The 19038-nt window shown below is 39.5% G+C and overlaps 1 protein-coding gene across 7 annotated transcripts in view; it reads left to right on the top strand.

Annotated features, from left to right (window-relative positions):
* PHACTR4 (phosphatase and actin regulator 4) overlaps positions 1-19038 on the top strand; it is a 107193-nt gene that overhangs the window by 78933 nt on the left and 9222 nt on the right. For all 7 annotated transcript variants that reach the window (XM_025278611.3, XM_006049645.4, XM_025278612.3 and 4 more), the window contains 7 exons: positions 3898-4062; positions 4780-5175; positions 8753-9344; positions 10676-10863; positions 11644-11797; positions 18144-18199; positions 18642-18703. In XM_025278611.3, coding sequence (XP_025134396.3) covers positions 3898-4062; positions 4780-5175; positions 8753-9344; positions 10676-10863; positions 11644-11797; positions 18144-18199; positions 18642-18703 — 1613 coding nt within the window. The remainder of the gene's footprint in view (positions 1-3897; positions 4063-4779; positions 5176-8752; positions 9345-10675; positions 10864-11643; positions 11798-18143; positions 18200-18641; positions 18704-19038) is intronic.

Here is a 19038-nt window from a genome sequence, read left to right as displayed (position 1 = left end):
GCGGGCAGTTTACAAAGACTGTAAACCTATGTACAGTCTTTGGTATATATGGAACAAAAACACATGTATACATGTGTATCAGGAGATATATATATATATGCTCATAGCCGCAATGTTTATTAACAGAGCAAAACTAGAAACAACCTAAATGTCCTCAGTAGTAAAATATATAAGTAACTTGGGATATACATTGATAAAATGAAATATTATATGGCAATACAAACTATACCTACTTCCCTTAATGTGAATTTCATCAGTAATACTGAGCAATTGAAGTCAGTCATGAAAGAATATATATTGTATTATTTCTATAAGTATAAAGAAAGAACAGTGTTTGGAAATATATTATTATGTGATTAAACTGTAATAAAAACACAAAGAAAGGATTATCATAAGAGTTAGAAGACTGATTGCTTTGTGGGGGAAGGAGAAACATTTTATAATATTTCTTAATGTCCATGATGCTCACTCAGGTGTTTTCCTGGTAATATGTTTTTGAAATTTACATTTCTATTTTGTACCATTTTCTCTACTGGTGTTAAACTTGATAATGAAAAATACTAAATAATGATTAAGATATTTCTATAAAATTCAATGCCATACCATTTATATTTTATTTATTTAAAGAAAGCCTTTTGAATATAATTTTAAAGGTTACTTTCCATTTAGAGTTATTACAAAATATTGGCTATATTCCCCTTGTTGTACAGTACATCTTTGAGCCTATCTTATACCCCACAGTTTGTACCTCCCACTCCCCACCCCTTTATTGCATATAAGTGGGCATATATTTTTTATGGGAATGAAAACATCTAATGAAGAAAAAATATTAAATAAAACATAAAAAGTGAGGGTAATTGATTTTTTTTTTTTTTTTAAGAATCTCAACTTAAGGGGTAAACATAAAATGATTTTATTTCTTCTAATAATTACCTCCTTATTTTCTATATTAAAGTCCATTTTCTTACCAAGGGGAATAAAAAAACTTCCTTCAACCTTCCCTCCAAAGTGCCTTCCTTATCTGGCTATGGTCTTTAACTCTGAAATTGCCATTTAGTGGTTGGTGAAGGATCCTTGGGGCCAACATTCTCTTTCTCTTTGTACATCCTCAGCTTTGTGCTAGCTGTAGAACTGTGTCATTTTCTTTTCTTTTTTTATCAACTACATCTCCACGCCCATATTGCTGCCCTAATCTTTCTTGTTAGTCTGTCATGAAGATCATGCTTTGGTATTTCAACACTCACTGCTGGCTTAATAATGTCAGAACTTTCTCCAATGTGACTTATATGAAGCAGCTTATCAGAAAAGTAAGACTGTAATACACTGGTTACATTTCATTTCTCTTCATTAGAGCTACTTTGCGTAAGACAAAATCTGAAAGCAAAGTTTTAAAAATATATTCTTTGGTTAGTGGGAGAAAGGAACCAAACTGATGGAATAGTATACTCTAGGTTTTGAACCATGTGATTGTGCTGCTTACTTGCAAATTTTAATTAAATTATGTATTTATTATCTCAACTATATAAAAACTAAGCAGAGAAAACAAACTTGAAGGAAATATACTAAAATATCATTAGCATTAGTTATTTCTGGATGTTAGAATGGGAGTATAGAAGATTTTTTCTTTCTATTTTTCTAAATTTTCTGCATGGTTAGTAATGAGCATGTATAACTTGTTTTTTCATGAGTCTGTTTGTTTTTTACAGTAGGACACAAAATCTTCTAGGTATTTAGGTGGGTAACTACAATTATAATGCCTCTTTTACAGCACCTTTGGCCATTGCTTTTTTGATAATAGCTGTTCCTTACCCCATGCCCTCTCTTGTCTCTCACCTTCCTTGCTCACTCACCAAACCCCATACATTACTTCCTTCTTGTTTTTCTCCTTCAATCAGTCAGTTTTGCTATATGCTTCCTACTGGCTTTTGATCCAAGTTATTTTTAGTCTAGAAGCAAGCTTGAAGTTCTAATTGATAAGGGAATTGTAACCATTGGACAAGATGCACCTATGCTAACCAGAGAACTGACCTAAGCTTTATTCTGTAAGAAGAAACTGAGATGGGCCTTACAGCCTGCTTATGGATCTTCAGTTTAGGTTAAAGGCAGTATTTGAACCTTGGAATTCTTTTCATACTCAGAAACGGCTTTTGGCTTGATTATGGTTCTGACTTGACCGTATTATAAAATATATCATGGACTTTCTGAGTTGGGGGTTGCAAAGCACTCATAGATGTTCAGGCCAGATTCTATTAATATTTCTATTCTACTCCATTAGCATTTAGCACAGACCCTTTGCATTAAATAGAAGAAATTTTACTTCAAAGTAGACAATCCTGATTAAGTAACTTGAGAAATGACTGATCACTTTTGCTGGTATGTGCTGAGTAGAAACTAGTTAATAATGTGTCTTAAACTTTCAGTACATGTTTTTCTAAAGTGGGGGTCTTTGTTGGCTTTGAAGTGATTCATTGCTTTACATTCTAGAAAGCCCTGTTTTTTGTTAAAGCTGAGCTATATTAACATGAGTAGTAACTTACTACATTTGCATAGCTGTTGTCATCTTGTTCCCTCTGTTTTAAAATTTAAAATACAAATACTTGTCAGAATACTTTCACTTTAGAAGTACATTTTCATTCAGTGCTCATTTGACTTAGACTTTTTTTTCACTACTTTTAACCCAACCTCCACCTGTTATTGAGACTGTGTAAAGGATGATACCATCTAATTTCTTAGTAGGAAATGCTGGGTTGGGGTACAGGAGTCTACAAGGAGTATCTCCCTATGAAAAACAAAGAGAGTAACTAGAGAGTAATTAGTTCCAGTTCCCATGACACTAGGAGGTGAGACAGTTCAGACTCTAACCTCAGTTTTTCAGTTCTCTCCTCCAAAGGAGTCTAGGTAACCTCGCCAGTAACCGGGAACATTTGTCTAATTGTTCCATGAAAAGTTCTTAACCTACAAGTGTGATAGCAATGAGTGGTCATCCCAAAGCCTGCAGCCTGGTGATCAATCCTGGCATTTAGCTTACAGGAATCCGTCATGTGTGTTATGTTTACCTTTGATCTATCAGCTCTCCCCCTTGCTGTCTACTCCTGAGGCCCTCAGGCACCTCTGCTATTTCTCACCTGCCTTCTGCTCATTATTAGCGTTCCTGCTCCAATCACTGCCGAATGCATCCTTCTCATCCTTCTCAGAGTTAATCTTCTAGAAGACAGAGCAGATCTTCTCTCTCTCCTACTTGAATTCTTTGGCTTCCTGTTACCTACAGGATTCAGTCCAGACTCCTTTACCTGGTGTTTGGTACCCTTCATAGCCTGGCTCTTGCTTACTTTTCCATTCTCTGTTCTTGCTTGTGTTTTCATTCCTATTAATGCTTTCTTCTGGGCATCTGTTCTCCTCCCAGGCCAAACTAATTGTCAGTTCCCAAACATGTCAAATAATCTCATACCTTCATACATGCTATTCTTTCTTCCTACGTGTCTTTCCTTATCTTGTCATTGAGTGGTAGGCTCCTGCTCCCCCTTTAAGACCCAGTTTAGCTACCACTTTCTGTGAAGCTTTTCTAACCCCATTGCCACCCCCAGGAGAACTGTTCCTTCATTCCTACCATAGCACTTTATTCATTATAGCTCTTAACATTTAACATAGTGATTACCTGTGTATAATGAATCTGTCTTATTTATGTAGCAAAGCACATAATAGACAATCAAATGTTTATTGGAGAGAGGAATTACTTATTTTCATTACTACTATAAATCCAAATAATTTAGATCTCAATAATAAGATAAAACACGAAGAGGGTTGGATAAAGGGGATAAGAAAGGTTAGAAATTGCTGACCCTTCTCCCTCCTGACAACGCCAGTCCACCAGTTTGCTCTTTCTTTTGGACCTTGCAGGTGGTGAGGATCCAGAGAAGTTGAGCCATGCCACATTAAAGAATGGCCACACCACCCTCATAGGGAGCACCAGATCTTCTAGTCCAGTCCAGGTAGAGGAAGAGTCGGAAAGAATAGCTAGTCTTAGGAAGCCTGTTCCAGAAGAGGAGCCGAAGAAGCGACTAGGTAATTAACTCTGAGTTTTTTAGTTTAAGAGCCATGGACCGGTCATTCTCATTTATCTCAGGGGATTGCAGGAGCCAGAGGAGAAGTAAAATCCAAAGGGACTTCTGTTTCCCTCTAGCAATTCTTCAACTAGTTGCCGCTTGAAATAGAATTTCTCCCCTCATTCTTATATTTACAAAATACCTAAATTTGTGATTCTCAAGGACTGAGGTGTATTAGTTGCTCAGTCATGTCAAACTCTTTGCGACCCCACCATGGTCTGTAGCCTGCCAGGTTCCTCTGTCCATGGATTTCTCCAGGCAAGAATACTGGAGTGGGTTGCCATTTCCTTCTCCAGAGGACCTTCCCGACCCAGAGATCAAACCCAGGTCTCCTGTATTGCAGGCAGATTCTTTACCATCTGAGCCAACTGGGAAGAGGCTATTAAATATCAGATGTCCGTGGGATTTTTTCAGGCTAAACATCCCTCCTCCTTCACCCAAGGGACTCTGTGTCCAGTTGCCTGGCTCTTGTGTGAAAAATCACTATCATAACGAGCCTCTCTTACTGATTGAGAAAGTGTTATATCCTAAAGTGTGTGAGGTTGGGAAACTTTGTCTGTAATCCAACCTGTACGTTAAATAATAGATGGAGTTGACCATAAGCGGTAGGTGTGTTACCTTTTTCAGCCTGTCTTGTAACTCTCTTTCCTTTTAAATCCCACCTGTTATTTCACAGGCTCCAGTGGAAGCCAGCCTCATTCTGAAGCAGAGTTCGTTCCTGAGAGTATACCCAAACAGCCTTTACTTCCCCCTAAAAGACACTTGTCCTCTTCTCACGAAGCAGATGAAGGGCAAGCAAAGGATGCCACTTCCTCGGGCAGCTTGGCCAGACCCAGCTCGTCCGCCTCCACCACTGCCATCAGCACAGCACCTGCTGCTACCATGGCTGCCACGAACCCAGCAAAAACTGTCCATTCCTCTGGCCCCCCTTCCCAAGCACCCAGGACTCTGCCCGCTGCTCCTGCCAGCACTCACACCACTGCTACCCTGAGCCTTACTCACACAGGCCCTGCCAAGCAGCCCCCTATTCCACCCCCGAAACCAACTCACAGAAACAGCAACCCTGTCATTGGTACGTAAGTCTTTAGCTTTCCAAAGTTTGGGGTTTGGTTTGGTTTTAGATGGTGGTTTTATTGGGTAATTGGTACAATATTGATTTGGTCTGTGAGAGAGTTCTCCATAGCTTGTCCCTTTGAATGCCCTCAGTATAGAAAAAAGTCTTGAAAATGAGACAGATGGCTATGAACGGATACAGAGTGGGGTCAGATATCACTGAAATTAGGTTCAAGGTTTAGGAGATGAATATTTATTTTTCCTAAAGCATTGTTTCTGAACTGCTGTTTATAGTTGGTGAACTAGACGTATGAACAGACCACAGTGGGTTTGACCTACATGGTGAAAGGGTTTGTTTTTTTGTGTTTTTTTAACCTACTTTAAACTGCCAATGCATGCCTTCCTTCAACATAAACCCAGTAGATAAAGTGATTGTAGAGATGCCTGTGTAACTTGTGGTTCAGTATCTAACATAGCATGTTCATAGGGAACTGCAAAGCTACTTAAACTATCCTGATAAAATCACGTTTTGTCTTGGGAGACTTAAGGATGCTACTCGTAATAAAATGAGTGGTAGAAGAATTAAAGCAGGGAAGATAGTAACTTTTTATTGGTTTAGTAAGTTTTTTATATGTACAGGAATTATATTTAGATTGGTTTTCCTTATATAAATTTAGAGGAATTTTCAAGAAAGGGAGGAGAAGAAAAAAGGAGTTTCTCAAGAAAAGTGATATTAGGTTTAGTACTGCTTAAAGTTTTTGTTAATGATTGAATGAAGAAATAACAAGTGTGCTCATTAAATGGCTAATTAACCAAATTAGGTGGAGTGACTAGAACCTTGAAAAACAGGCTTAGAATTCATTGTGAGTATAACAGGTTGGAGTAGCTTGAGAAAAACAGGATGGAGGTTATTATTATTATCACAACCTTGGATGGATAATGCCATGTTGACTTATCTCTGAGGATCAAGGAACTTTCCTACACTTATTTTCAAAACCTCCATATGAAGTTTTATCTGTTTTATCTAGTGTATAGTTAGGGCAAAAAGAAAGTGAAGAAGTTGTGATTGGCTCAAGGTTGCAGTTAGTGAGAGAGAGAAACCAAATACAGGCCTTTCAACTCTGGAGTGCAGGCCTCTGTCTGTACATTTGTGTTTTCAAACTGTTGTTTATATAGGGGTTCTCACTGTGGTACCTGGAGGGCTTGTTAAAACACAGAGTGCTGGGCTCTGCCCTTAGAGTTTCTGATTCAGTACGTCTGGGGTAGTGCCCGAGAATTTACATTTCTGATGAGTTCGCAGATGATGCTGATGCTCTGTATGTGGGAACCACACATCAGGAACCACTGCTGTCTACTGTATCCTGGGCTAAACTACAGAGGCCGCTCTTGGCCTCAGGTGAACAGCTCAAAGCAATAGGCGCTGTGACTGAGGGATTGACAGCAGTCCATGAGCAGTCCTCAGCTGAAGGAGAAAAATAGGATAGTTCACTGAGTTTTTATTAAAGTTAAATAGATTTAAAGAACTATCCTTTAGGGTGTTCCCTGGTGGCCTAATGGTTAAGATTCCAGGCTTTCACTGCTATGGTCTGGGTTCAATTCATGGTCAAGGAACTGAGATGCCACAGACTGCAGGGCACGGCCAAAAAAAAACTTTATCCTTTACTCTGAAATTATAGATCTTCTTAATTCTTTGGTGTTAAAAGACCATTTTTTTCATGAAAGGGTTATGCTAATGAGTGGTTTACTGAATATCAAGGCTTAGTTGAGGGAATTCTCTTGTGGTCTAGTGATTAGGGCTCCATGCTTCCCCTGCTGGGGACCTGGGTTCAATCCCTGGTCAGGGAACTAAGATCTCAAAAGCAATGCAGCATGGCCAAAAAACCCTTAGTTGAAAATAATAAAAGTGTAAAGATGAACAACCTGAGATTGATTGAGAATGTCTTTTTAATAATGTTGGTCCATGAAACACAAACATTTGGAAATCAGTATTTAGACATTGGTGTGTCTACTAACAGGCATGATAGAATTAGGACTAAGGACTGATTAGGAGTATTGGGACTAAGGAAGGACCTCCATAAATAACTGATGAAGGGAATTGTAACCCCTCCAGTGAACATTTTGCGTCTTTCCCATGCCAAATGCCATTATCACAGTGTGTGTACCAGAGGTCCTTTCCTTTTCAGGTAAATGTTTCCCTTAAATCACTAAAGGTAACTTACTTTATCAATTCAGTTGTTAAAATACTCAGATTTGATCTTGTCAGGGTTGGATTTTGTTGTAGATGGAATAGCTAACCACTGTTTTTAGCCATTTCCAGCAACTGAACAGCAACAATTTTTAGCCAGCCAGCAAAAATCCAATCTACCAGAATATATCTCTTTCATTGATCCTAAAATTTCCATTTTTTGAATCCTTTTTTATAAGTATATGTAGTATTTTTCTAGAAATACCTTTTGAAATTTTACTTATGAATTTTTAAAAATTTACTTACTTAACATAAAACATATTAGCTAGACTTTTACTTTGAATGCTGCCAATGGAATGGGATTTAGAGCAATTAAATTTTTTTATTTTAGGGAAACTTGAGGTGTTGCTGTCTAGGTAAGATATATAAAACCTTTGTAAACAATTGGTGGGACCAAAGTGAGGGGTTTGGGTCAAGGGTCAGAGGTTGGTGACCAAGAGAACTACTGTTTAGAAAGTTAAAAAAGAGAGAGCGAGAGAGAACTGCTGTTTAATTATTTTGCCAGGTTGACCTTTTGTGACGTGATGATCCACTTCTTAAAAGCCATTTAGGGTTCTAAAAGGGACTTCGCTCAGTCGACACCTGAGACGTGTGGGCTTGGGGGGTCACATAAGGATATATATTGCCATGGTACAGGGAGGGGCCTCTCATCTAATAAACATGTGTTGAGGACCACTGTGTGCCAGGCACTGTGCCCCACCCTGTGAATATGCTGATGGAGACAAGGGACGCCCTGTCGTCAAGGAGCCCGTGTGTACTGAAAAGTGGAGATGGCAGATTGGACGTAAAGGACAGGAAGAGGTGTGGGTACTAGTGAAAAACAAAGTCAGGGGAATCCAGAGGATGGAACCTCAGAAGAATGAGTCCTGGGAACTAGCTGAGTCCTTATCAGTTTGTAGTATGATCTTGGGCAAGCCACCTAACTTTTGGGGCCACAGTTTTTCCTTCTGTAAGATGGTAAAGATGATCTGTTGTATAAGAATATGAAGTGTTGTTAGACAAAAGAGCTTATTAGCCACATTTTTTTTTGTTGTTTCTTTTTGTATGAACTTTATCTACACCAAGATCAAGTCATAAAAAGTTGTCATGTCTGCTATTAAAAAAGCAAGAAATTTCTCATTAGAGTATTAAGGTAGTGGTCATCTTACACCTCTATATGTCTGTTGGACCTTCTACATATTTAAATATTAATTGTTTGTTTCACAATGAGGTAGAGAATGGCAAAGCCATAAAATGGTATAATTAGCACGGAAGATGAAGACTGAACTCAGCTCTAATTCTAGGTCCTGGGCTGGCCCCTTAAAGCACTGTAAAACCATCTTAAATTGAGGTACTGCTTTCTCTTTTCCAGCCGAACTGTCCCAAGCAATAAACAGTGGTACGTTGTTATCAAAGCCATCCCCACCTTTACCACCGAAGAGAGGCATTCCATCAGCCTTGGTACCCACCTCAGAGTCTGCTGCTGCCACCACCACCACAAAAGCACCAAGCGATCAGAGAGAGAAGAGCGCATGCTCTGTGGGCTCTGAACCCCTGCTGACTCCCTCCTCCTCCTCCCCACTGCCTGCTCATATACCTCCAGAACCCCCTCAGTCCCCTCCATTCCCTGCTAAGACTTTCCAAGTTGTGCCAGAAATTGAGTTTCCACCTTCCTTAGACCTACTGCAGGAGATTCCCCAGCAGGAAAGCCAGAAAAGGGAAGTACCCAAGAGGATGTTGGACCACAGCTTCGGGGAGCCCCAGGTACCCACTAGGCTGCCCCCTGTCCCGCTGCACATCCGAATCCAGCAGGCCCTGACCAGCCCACTTCCCATGACTCCTCCCTTGGAGGGCTCTCATAGAGCTCATTCGTTGCTCTTCGAGAACAGTGACAACTTTTCTGAGGACAGCAGTACCCTGGGTCGGACCAGGTCACTTCCCATCACTATTGAAATGCTAAAAGTGTGAGTGCCTTTCAAGCTTGCTTCTTGTTCCCTCTTTACTCTAGCTAGCCTTTCTTGGGAAAAATTACTTATAGAGAAAATGTGAACAAACTTAAGAAGAGTACTCAACAAATAAGACACGTTCTTGAATTTGGACTTTTACCCTGCTGATTTCTATAACATTGTTTCCATAGCAGAAATTTCCATGATACAGAAATTACAAACTTCTCTACCTCAAAATTAAAACCACCGTGCATTTTTGTGTCATATAGAGGGAGCAGTGCAACATGGTGCTTCAGAACACTGACCTTGGAGTAAGAGAGCTCTGGGTTCATGTCCCAGCTCTGCCTCTTACTACTAGCTTACAGTAGTGTGTGTGACTTTGCCTTCCTGCTCTTTAGTTGTGCAGCCTGTAAACAGGAATAATACCGACCTCATAAGCTTGTGAGAATGCAATTAGACAAATCTGAAAGCTCGAGTGCCTGGCATATGATCATGGTAGAGAGGGCAGGGAGAAACCTAAAGAAAAAGAAGGGAGCTCTGAAAGATGGTTCAGTATTCCAGCTCCGTAGACTGGAACTGCTCATCTTTTCTCTAGTTCATCTGTCCCTGCTCAGTAGTTATTCCTACTTTGTCCATCTTTTTAAAATTCAGGCAAATTGTGACTGAAGAGTAACATTTCTGGCAAGCTGGAAATTTGTCTTACTAAAAGAATTGTTGTAGAGCTGTTTCAGTATCCTCCTTTTTATTTGTTCTGCCATAATTTCTTGTACTTCCTGGTCTTACTTATTTCATATCCTGGAAAGAGACAGTTTAGGAATTTGAAGTAGGTTGTCATAGTTTATGCCTCCAGAATGTAAAGGGGAAAAGTTAGTTTTCATCTTTACTTCTCTTTGCTTCCTTGGTTTGAGAAATGGGTTCAGTATTTTTATTGAGTATCTTCCATGAGCCAAGTACTATGTTAGGTGCTGTGTAGTCTTCTCATTTAATCAGACCAAAGCAGACTTGCATCTTATATATAGATCATCAAGGCCCTGTGTGCCAGACACTAATGCATTCTAGAATTTGTCTATTTCATTCTCACAACAAGCCAACAAGGTAGGTATCATCCCCATTTACAGAAAAATTAGGTCACTTAAAATCTAGTAAATAAGTTGTAGCTCTGGGATTTGAGCCCAGAGCCCTTCAGATTAATAGCTGCTAAAAAGTTTCTTAGCAAGATTGTAAAAAATAAGGAAAAAAACTATAAATTATTTCATTCATGAACTTTTTCAGTTATTTAATACTTTGACTTGCAAATCAATTACTCTTTATGTCTCTGAAAGGGAAATGTAATTATGTTAATTTGTTAGTCCAGACGATGAAGAAGAGGAGGAGCAAAGCCACATATTTGCATTCGATGAAGATGTAGCATCTACCTCAGTCATTCCTAAACTACCGCAGTGTCTGCAGGAGGAAGAAGAAGGGAAAGAGAGTGACTCTGATTCAGAAGGTCCCATTCAATACCGAGATGAAGAGGACGAAGATGAAAGCCATCATAGTAAGAAGGGGAGAGAAAGAGAAGGAGAAGGCTGTCTTACAGATACAGCTATGTGTGGTCTTAGCAAGTGTAAGATGCATGGATGCAGACACCCTCTCCCACCCAGTCGTCTGGCTGACTGCTATTGGAAGCCTCTGGGAAAGACACTTGTCCTTGCTGTTCAGTCATACAAGCCAGTCAGAGGGAGCCCAATAGATTGAGTCAATCAGGTTTTTATGTGTTTAGTTTTGATTTAAAAAATGTTTATCTTGATGGTATTAAAGAATGTGGAGTAAAGGAAAGTTAGTGTTTGGGCTTTGTGGAAAAGACAAAAGTGATACTCTCCTTCAGCCTTATAAACTTAAGTATGTTCATGGGGCAAAGGAAAAAAATATATATGTTCATATATACCCATCTGCGAATAATAGAATCCTGATTCCTGAAAATGGAAAGCAATTTTAGGAGGAGGAGAACCATCTGAGGTGTGTTAGTTCGAATGCCTCTCTGTTGTAATTCAGAGGCTGTCCCCTGCTTAGATGATCCCTCTTAGAGCAACTCTTACTAAGAAGAAAATGTCGAGAGAGAACTAGTAGAAGGGAAAAGGTATAGTTAACCCATCTGAGTCCATCTGCTGCAAAGATTTTTAGATATCGTCAGCTTTACCCCCACCTCTATGTTAGGTGACTCATTGGAGGCCGACTAGAAAGCTGGGATTCTGATAATGTTTGTTCAGATTCTTACCTAGCTCCAGGTAAGGTTGAGCCTGAAGCTTCTACATGTTTTTCTTTCTCTTGTGCAAAGGTGCTCTGGCCAACAAAGTGAAGAGGAAAGATACACTGGCCATGAAGTTGAACCACAAACCTAGTGAACCAGAAATGAACATGAATTCTTGGCCTCGAAAAAGCAAAGAGGAGTGGAATGAAATCCGGCACCAGATTGGGAACACACTGATCAGGTAGGCCTTTTCTTAGAATATATTGATCTGATTTGATTATGCCAGTATATGTGGGCTTCCCTGATTTCTCAGTTGGTAAAGAATCTGCCTGCAATGCAGGTGACCCCAGTTCAATTCCTGAGTGGGGAAGATCCCCTGGAGAAGGACTGGGCTACCCACTCCAGTATTCTTGGACTTCCCTTGTGGCTCAGCTGGTAAAGAATCTGCCTGCAACCCAGGCGACCTGGGAGACCTGGGTTCAATCCCTGCGTTGAGAAGATCCCCTGGAGAAGGGAAAGGCTAACCAATCCAGTATTCTGGCCTGGAGAATGTCTTAGAGACTTACTTGGTGGTGGAGCATTCATATATCCTTTTTTTAAAAATTTTAGAAACAGTTTTTTTAAAAAGTTAGTTTAAAAAAAAAGCATAGTTAAAAAAAAGTACATGTTGTACACAGATGGGTATCTTCAATGAATTTGGAAATTAAGGAACTAGATAGCTCTCAGAGCTTTACACCATAAGATAGACATGCTGCTGTTGTTGTTTAGTCACTGAGTCATGTCTGACTCTTTTGTGACCTCGTGGATTGTAGCCTGCCAGACTTCTCTGTCCATGGGATTTCCCAGGCAAGAATACTGGAGTGGGTTGCCATTTCCTTCTCCAACGGATCTTCCAGACTCAGGGGTGGAATCCACATCTTCTGCATTGACAGGTGGATTCTTTACCACTCAGCCACTACGGAAGCCCCAAAAACACATAAGTGTGTTTTTTTTTTTTTTTTAATTTTAGTTTCTAAGAATTCAGGTGATTCCTAGGACAGCAAGGCTTTTCTGGCATTTATCCTGTTGCTCAGCCCTGAGGTCCCAGCCCAGTTAAATATCACACCCACAATTTCCATTGTATCTATTTCACATGTTCCATGTAACTGCCTCCTTTCAAAGTGTTAGTATTAATATATTTTTCAAGTTGCTGGAACCAAAAGCATAGAGAAACTGAATGCAAGCCAGCTTCCTGCATATGTACTACAAGTAGAGCCCAGGTTTACAGACAAGTGTTTGCCCACCTCAGATGTTTCTCTAGGTAGAGTAAGAAAAAGAAGGTGGAACTCTTGGCATAGTCCTTAAAAATAATTAAATAAGGATGCCTGTTCATTAAAATATATTCTTCTCTCCTACCTCAGACACCAGGCTCTGCTGTTGGCCAAGATGGCAATCTTAATGCAGACCTGTGGCTCTCTGAGTATTACCAGGAGGTCATCAAGATTAGGAATTAGTTAAAAATGGGGATTTTTTTTCTCTTTAATTTTATTGAGATATATTTGGCATACAGCACTGTATAAGTTTAACATATAGAGCATAATGATTTGACTTACATACATCATAAAATGATTATCACAATAAGTTTAATGAAATCCATCATCTCCTATAGATACACAATAAAAGAAACAGGAAATATATTTTTTCCTTGTGATGAGAACTCTTAGGACTTACTCTCTTAATGACTTTGATATATATAACAGATATTAATTATATTAATCACATTGTATATTACCTCCATAGTATTTATTTTATAACTAAAAGTTTACACCTTTTGACCACCTTCATCCAGTTTCCTGTCTCCCACCCCCTGCCTCTGGTAACCATAAATCTGATCTCTTTTTCCATGAATTTGTTTGGTTTTTGGAGTATAGTTGACCTACAATACTATGTTAGTTCCTGGTACACAGCATAGTGGTTTAATATTTCTATACATTGCAAAATGCTCACCACAATGAATCTAGTTACCATCTGTCTCGATACAAAGATATTACATTATTATTGACTATATTCCTGACACATTGTACATTTTATCCAAAAATGGCAATCTTTGATAATAGATTCCTTTTTGCTTTATTACACAGATAGTTGCTCATTGTTGAGTGTCTTTTCCCAGGTCATAATAAGTCTTAGAAGAGCTTGTTGAACATTGGCCATGAATAGTCTGAAATTGAAATGCAGAAATATGAGAGATTAACATTTATAATAACAATTTACAATACCATAAAAAAATCTTTAAATATTGTGGATAAACCTGATGAAAGATTATGTAAGACCTGTGCATTGTAAAATATAAAATAATGGTAAAGAAAGTAAAGAAAACCTAAATATATGGAGAGAAATAACATTTTCATGGATCACAAGTCTCAGTATTATCAAGACATCAGATTTAATGCAGTTCCAATCAAAGTGCCCCTTAGTGGACTTTAACTGACAAACGGATTCTACAGTTGTCAGAAATATAAAGCAACTATGAAAAAGAACAGGACTGGAGGACTAACGCTGTCTTATTTTAAGACATATTATAAAGCTAAAGTTACCTAAACACTATGAAATTGACATAAAGGAGGATGAACAAAGAAATCAATGGAACAGAAGAGAGAGCCCAGGAAGAGACTCACTCATATAGAAGAATATGGTTTAGACAAAATTTTCTTAGATATGATCTCAAAGCATGATTCTTAAGAGAAAAACATTGATAAATTGCACTTCATCAAAATTTTTTGTTCTCTGAAAGATACTTTTTCCACATGCTTCAGGGGAACTAAGCCCGTGCGACACAACTATGGAGCCCACAAACCCTAGAGCCCATGCTCCAAACAAGAGAAGCCACAACACGAGAAGTCTGCACACCGCAACTAGAGAGTAGTCCCCATTCACCACAACTAGAGAAGCCCACGTGCAGCGACAAAGACCCAGCTCAGCCAAAAATAGTAATTAAAAAAAAAATTTAGAAACAGAAATAAAGGTGGGGGAAGCAGAAGACTTTAAAAGACACATCATGAAAAAAGATACACAGATGACAAGTAAGAATATGGAAAGATGTTCAACATCATTAATCATTTGTTGTTGTTTGGTCACTCAGTTGTGTCCGACTCTGTGACCCCATGGACTACAGCACACCAGGCTTCCCTGTCCTCTGCTATCTTCTGGACTTTGCTCAAACTCACATCCATTGAGTCAGTGATGCCATCCAACCATCCCATCCTGTGTCAGCCCCTGCTCCTCCTGCCTTCAGTCTTTCCCAGCATCAGGGTCTTTTCCAATGAGTCAGCTCTTCATATCAGGTGGCCAAAGTATTGGAGCTTTAGCTTTAGCATTACTCCTTCCAGTGAATATTCAGGAATATTCAGGAATATTGATTTCCTTTAGGATAGACTGGATTGATCTCCTTGCAGCCCAAGGGACTCTCAAGAGTCCACTCCAGGGACCTCCCTGGTGGTCCAGTCACTAAAATTCTATGCTCCCAGAGCAAGGCCTGGGTTTGATCCCTGGTCAGGGAACTAGATCCCAAATGCCACAATTAAGACCAAGTACAGCCAAATAAATGAAAATGCTGAAAAAAAAAAATGTCTTCTACAGCACCACAGTTCAAAAGCATCAGTTCTTCAGTGCTCAGCCTTCTTTATGGTCCAGCTCTCACGTCAATATATGACTACTGGAAAAACCATAGCTTTGACTAGATGGATCTTTGTCAGCAACGTAATGTCTCTGCTTTTTAATACAGTCTCTAGGTAGAATTGTACCTCCCAAAATGAATCCTAATCTCTGGTACGTATGGTACATACGTGCTCTGTTGTGTCCGACTCTTTGCAACACCATGGACTGTAGCCCACCAGGCTCCCCTGTCCCTGGGATTTTCCAAGCAAGAGTACTGGAGTGGGTTGCCATTTCATCCTCTAGAAGATCTTCCCAACCCAGAGATCAAACTGGGTTTGATTCATCAAATTGCAGATGAATTCTTTACCACTGCACCGCCTGGAAAGATGGTACCTATGAATGTGACCTTATTTGGATAGGGGGTCTGTGTAGATATAATCAATTTAAGATGAAGTCATACTGGATTTTCTTGGGCTCCAAAATCACTGTGGATGGTGACTGCAGCCATGAAATTAAAAGATGCTTGCTCTTTGGAAGGAAAGCTATGACAAACCTAGACAGCACATTAAAAAGCAGAGACATCACTTTGCTGACAACAAAGTGTCCGTATAGTCAAAGCTATGGTTTTACCAGCAATCATGTACACATATAAAAGTGCAACCATAAAGAAGGCTGAGCACTGAAGAATGGATGATTTTGAACTGTGGTGCTGGAGAATACTCTTGAGAGTCTCTTGGGCTGCAAGATCAAACCAGGTCAATCCTAAAGGAAATCAACCCTGAATATTCATTGGAAGGACTGACGCTGAAGCTGAAGCTCCAGTACGTTGGTCATCTGACGCGAAGAGCCAACTCACTGGAAAAGACCCTGATGCTGGGAAAGATTAAAGGCCCGAGAAGGGGGCAACAGAGGATGAAATGGATAGATAGCATCACCAACTCAGTGGACATGAATCTGGGCAAACTCTGGGAAGAAAGTGAAATACAGTGGAGCCTGGTATGCTGCAGTCCATGGGGTTGCAAACAGTTGGACATGACTTAGCGAGTGAAAAATAACGACATACTAGATTAGTTAGGGTAGGCTCTAGTCCAGTGACTGGTGTCCTCATAAGGGGAGGGAAATTGGGACGCAGAGACTCAGACACACATAGGGCGAATGCTGGGTGACTAAGGCAGAAACTAGGCTGACGCATCTAAAAGCCGAAGAACACAGAAGCCAGGAGAGAGGCAGGAACAAGTTCTCCCTCAGAACCTTCGGAAGGAACCAGCCTTACCAACGCCTGGATTCTGGACTCTGGCCTCCAGAACTGTGGGAGAATAAATATTTCCCTGGTGGCTCAGACGGTTAAATGTCTGTCTACAATATGGGAGGCCCGGGTTTGATCCCTGGGTCAGGAAGTTCCCTAGAGAAGGAAATGGCAATCCACTCCAGTACTATTTCCTGGCAAATCCCATGGACAGAGGAGCCTGGTAGGCTACAGTCCATGGGGTCGCAAAGAGTCAGACACGACTGAGCGATCTTCTTCATAAGCCATCCACTTTGTGGTAACTTGTTACAGCAGCCCTGGAAATCATTCCAAGGATGATGGATGTGTTCCTTCCCTTGATTGTAGTGATGATTTTATGGGTACATACATATGTCAGAATATCAAATCATGCAATTTATTGTATGTCATTTATACCTTAGTAAAGCTGTGGTGTTGTGTTTTTTAATGAATGTTGAAAAAAGATGGTCTTGTTCAGAGAGACAAGAAAAACTTTGAAATACATATAATTGTAAATTTTATATAAAATGGTCCTGGGAGTTTTCCATGCAACTAAAGAGTTACTAGCACATAATTAGATACTGTTGAGAATTATACATTAAGAGTAAGAATTGAAGAACTTTCTGATTCTAGAAGTGACAAGGTTTCATTGGTGAGTAACATCTCAGATCTAGGAATGAAATAAGAAACTTCATCAATATTTCTGAGAGGACCAAAATTGAAATCATAGGTTTTACAGAATATAACTCCAAAAGAGACAAGTTTAAATTCCAGTGGTTCCTAAACCACTGGTTTAAAAATCAAAAGAAAGACTTCCCTGGTGGACCAGTTGATCAGAATCTTCCTGCCAGTGCAGGGTACAGGGAATTAAGGTCTCACATGCCTCAGGGCAGCTAAGCCCATGGGCCACACCTACTGAGCCTTTGCTTCCTAGAGCCCATACTCCCCAACAAGAGAAACCGCCACAGTGAGAAGCCCCTGCCACCACAGCAGAGAAAGCCTGCCTGCAGCAATGAAGGCCCAGCACAGGCAAAAACAAATAATAAAAAGTAGTGCTTCAAAATAAAAATTTAAAAGAGAGGGGCTTCCCTGGTGATCCAATGGTTAAGACTCCATGCTTCCAATGCAAGGGATACAGGTTCGAGCCCTGGTTGGGGACCTAAAATCCCACATGCTACAAGGCATGGCCAAAAAGTAAAAGTTTAAATAAATAAGTAAAATGAGGGGAATCAGAGTCATATGGGAAGCATTACAAATATTTATATATGTGTATGTACACACATACTCATATAAAATCTCAGTCCTCAAAATCAGAATCTTTATTAATATCTTTTAGGATCTGTGTTAACCCATATGCTGAAGGAGCAGATCTGTTTGGGAGTCACAGAAGCAGTCCAAATGTTCATTTTACACTTGAGTACACTCAGAGTCTAATAACTAAGCTTTTCTGTGGTGACAGAACTTGTTGGCATCAAAGCTAGTCTCCTGTTTGCTGGTACAGTCCCTTTTTACATTGTAATATATGTATTAATACTTTCAGTGTGAAAAATGTTTCATAAACAAAAACTGAAAATTTTTTGATTTCTTTCTAGTGTAGGGGCTAACATAAACTAAGACCAAAACAGATCTGTATAATCAGGATTGGGTGATTTAACATAGACAAAACTCTTATTTATCTCCTTCTTAGACGACTGAGTCAGAGACCAACACCAGAAGAACTAGAACAACGGAACATACTACAACGTGAGTCCAGATATGGAAATGAAGTTGTGTAGATTTTCTTTGTGTATTTCTGACGTTAATATATATAACAGAAAAGCATTTTTCAACAAGGGCCGAGCAGAGAGTATTCCAGCCAAAGAAGGAGTATTCTTAATTTTTCCCCCTGAAGGAACATAGTTCCCCAGGCTTCCTTTATAGAAAATCATTATGATATTGTTTTGTGTACTGGAATGCTCCAGAAAACTGTATTTTAATAGTCTCATAGTATCCTGCACCTACCTTGGGCATTTGGCCGACCCAATGTTTGACTACACCAGTTGACAAGAAAATTGTCTTGAGCCCAAAGTTAGTATTTATTCTGACTCGGAGCCTGTAAGAATTATCTGTGTGTAATCACTAAAAAGTTTGATATGCTGATTGCTATTCTGAAGTAATATTCTTTGTTTCTTACTATCAACTGTAGCTAAAAATGAAGCTGATCGTCAGGCAGAAAAACGAGAAATTAAACGTCGGCTCACAAGAAAGGTATGCTCCCCAAGTGTTCAGTCTCAGTCTGTGTCTGGTGTGTGAATGGCCTGTTTGACTGGAAAGAAATTAATTTGACTTGAATTGCCATAGATTTCTGTGAAAACAGAACACATGATGAAAATACAGAAAACAGTACAGCATTACAAGAACTTTTTTTTTTTTTTTTTTCATTTTAATTATTTAAAGAAAGCCTGGCACAGGAACGTGTTCAGTAAATATTTGCACACGTTTTGACTTTTTATTTAGCAGACTTGGAATTTTGGTATCAACTAAAACCTGCGGGAGTATGGAGACAGTAACAGAAAGAGTGTGTAGTGCTTGTTTTTTCAAGG

Source organism: Bubalus bubalis, chromosome 2 (assembly GCF_019923935.1).
Source record: "Bubalus bubalis isolate 160015118507 breed Murrah chromosome 2, NDDB_SH_1, whole genome shotgun sequence".
Classification (NCBI taxonomy): Eukaryota; Metazoa; Chordata; class Mammalia; order Artiodactyla; family Bovidae; genus Bubalus; species Bubalus bubalis.
The sequence above is the reverse complement of the archived record's forward strand: the minus strand, read 5'-3'. Positions and strand labels throughout refer to the sequence as shown.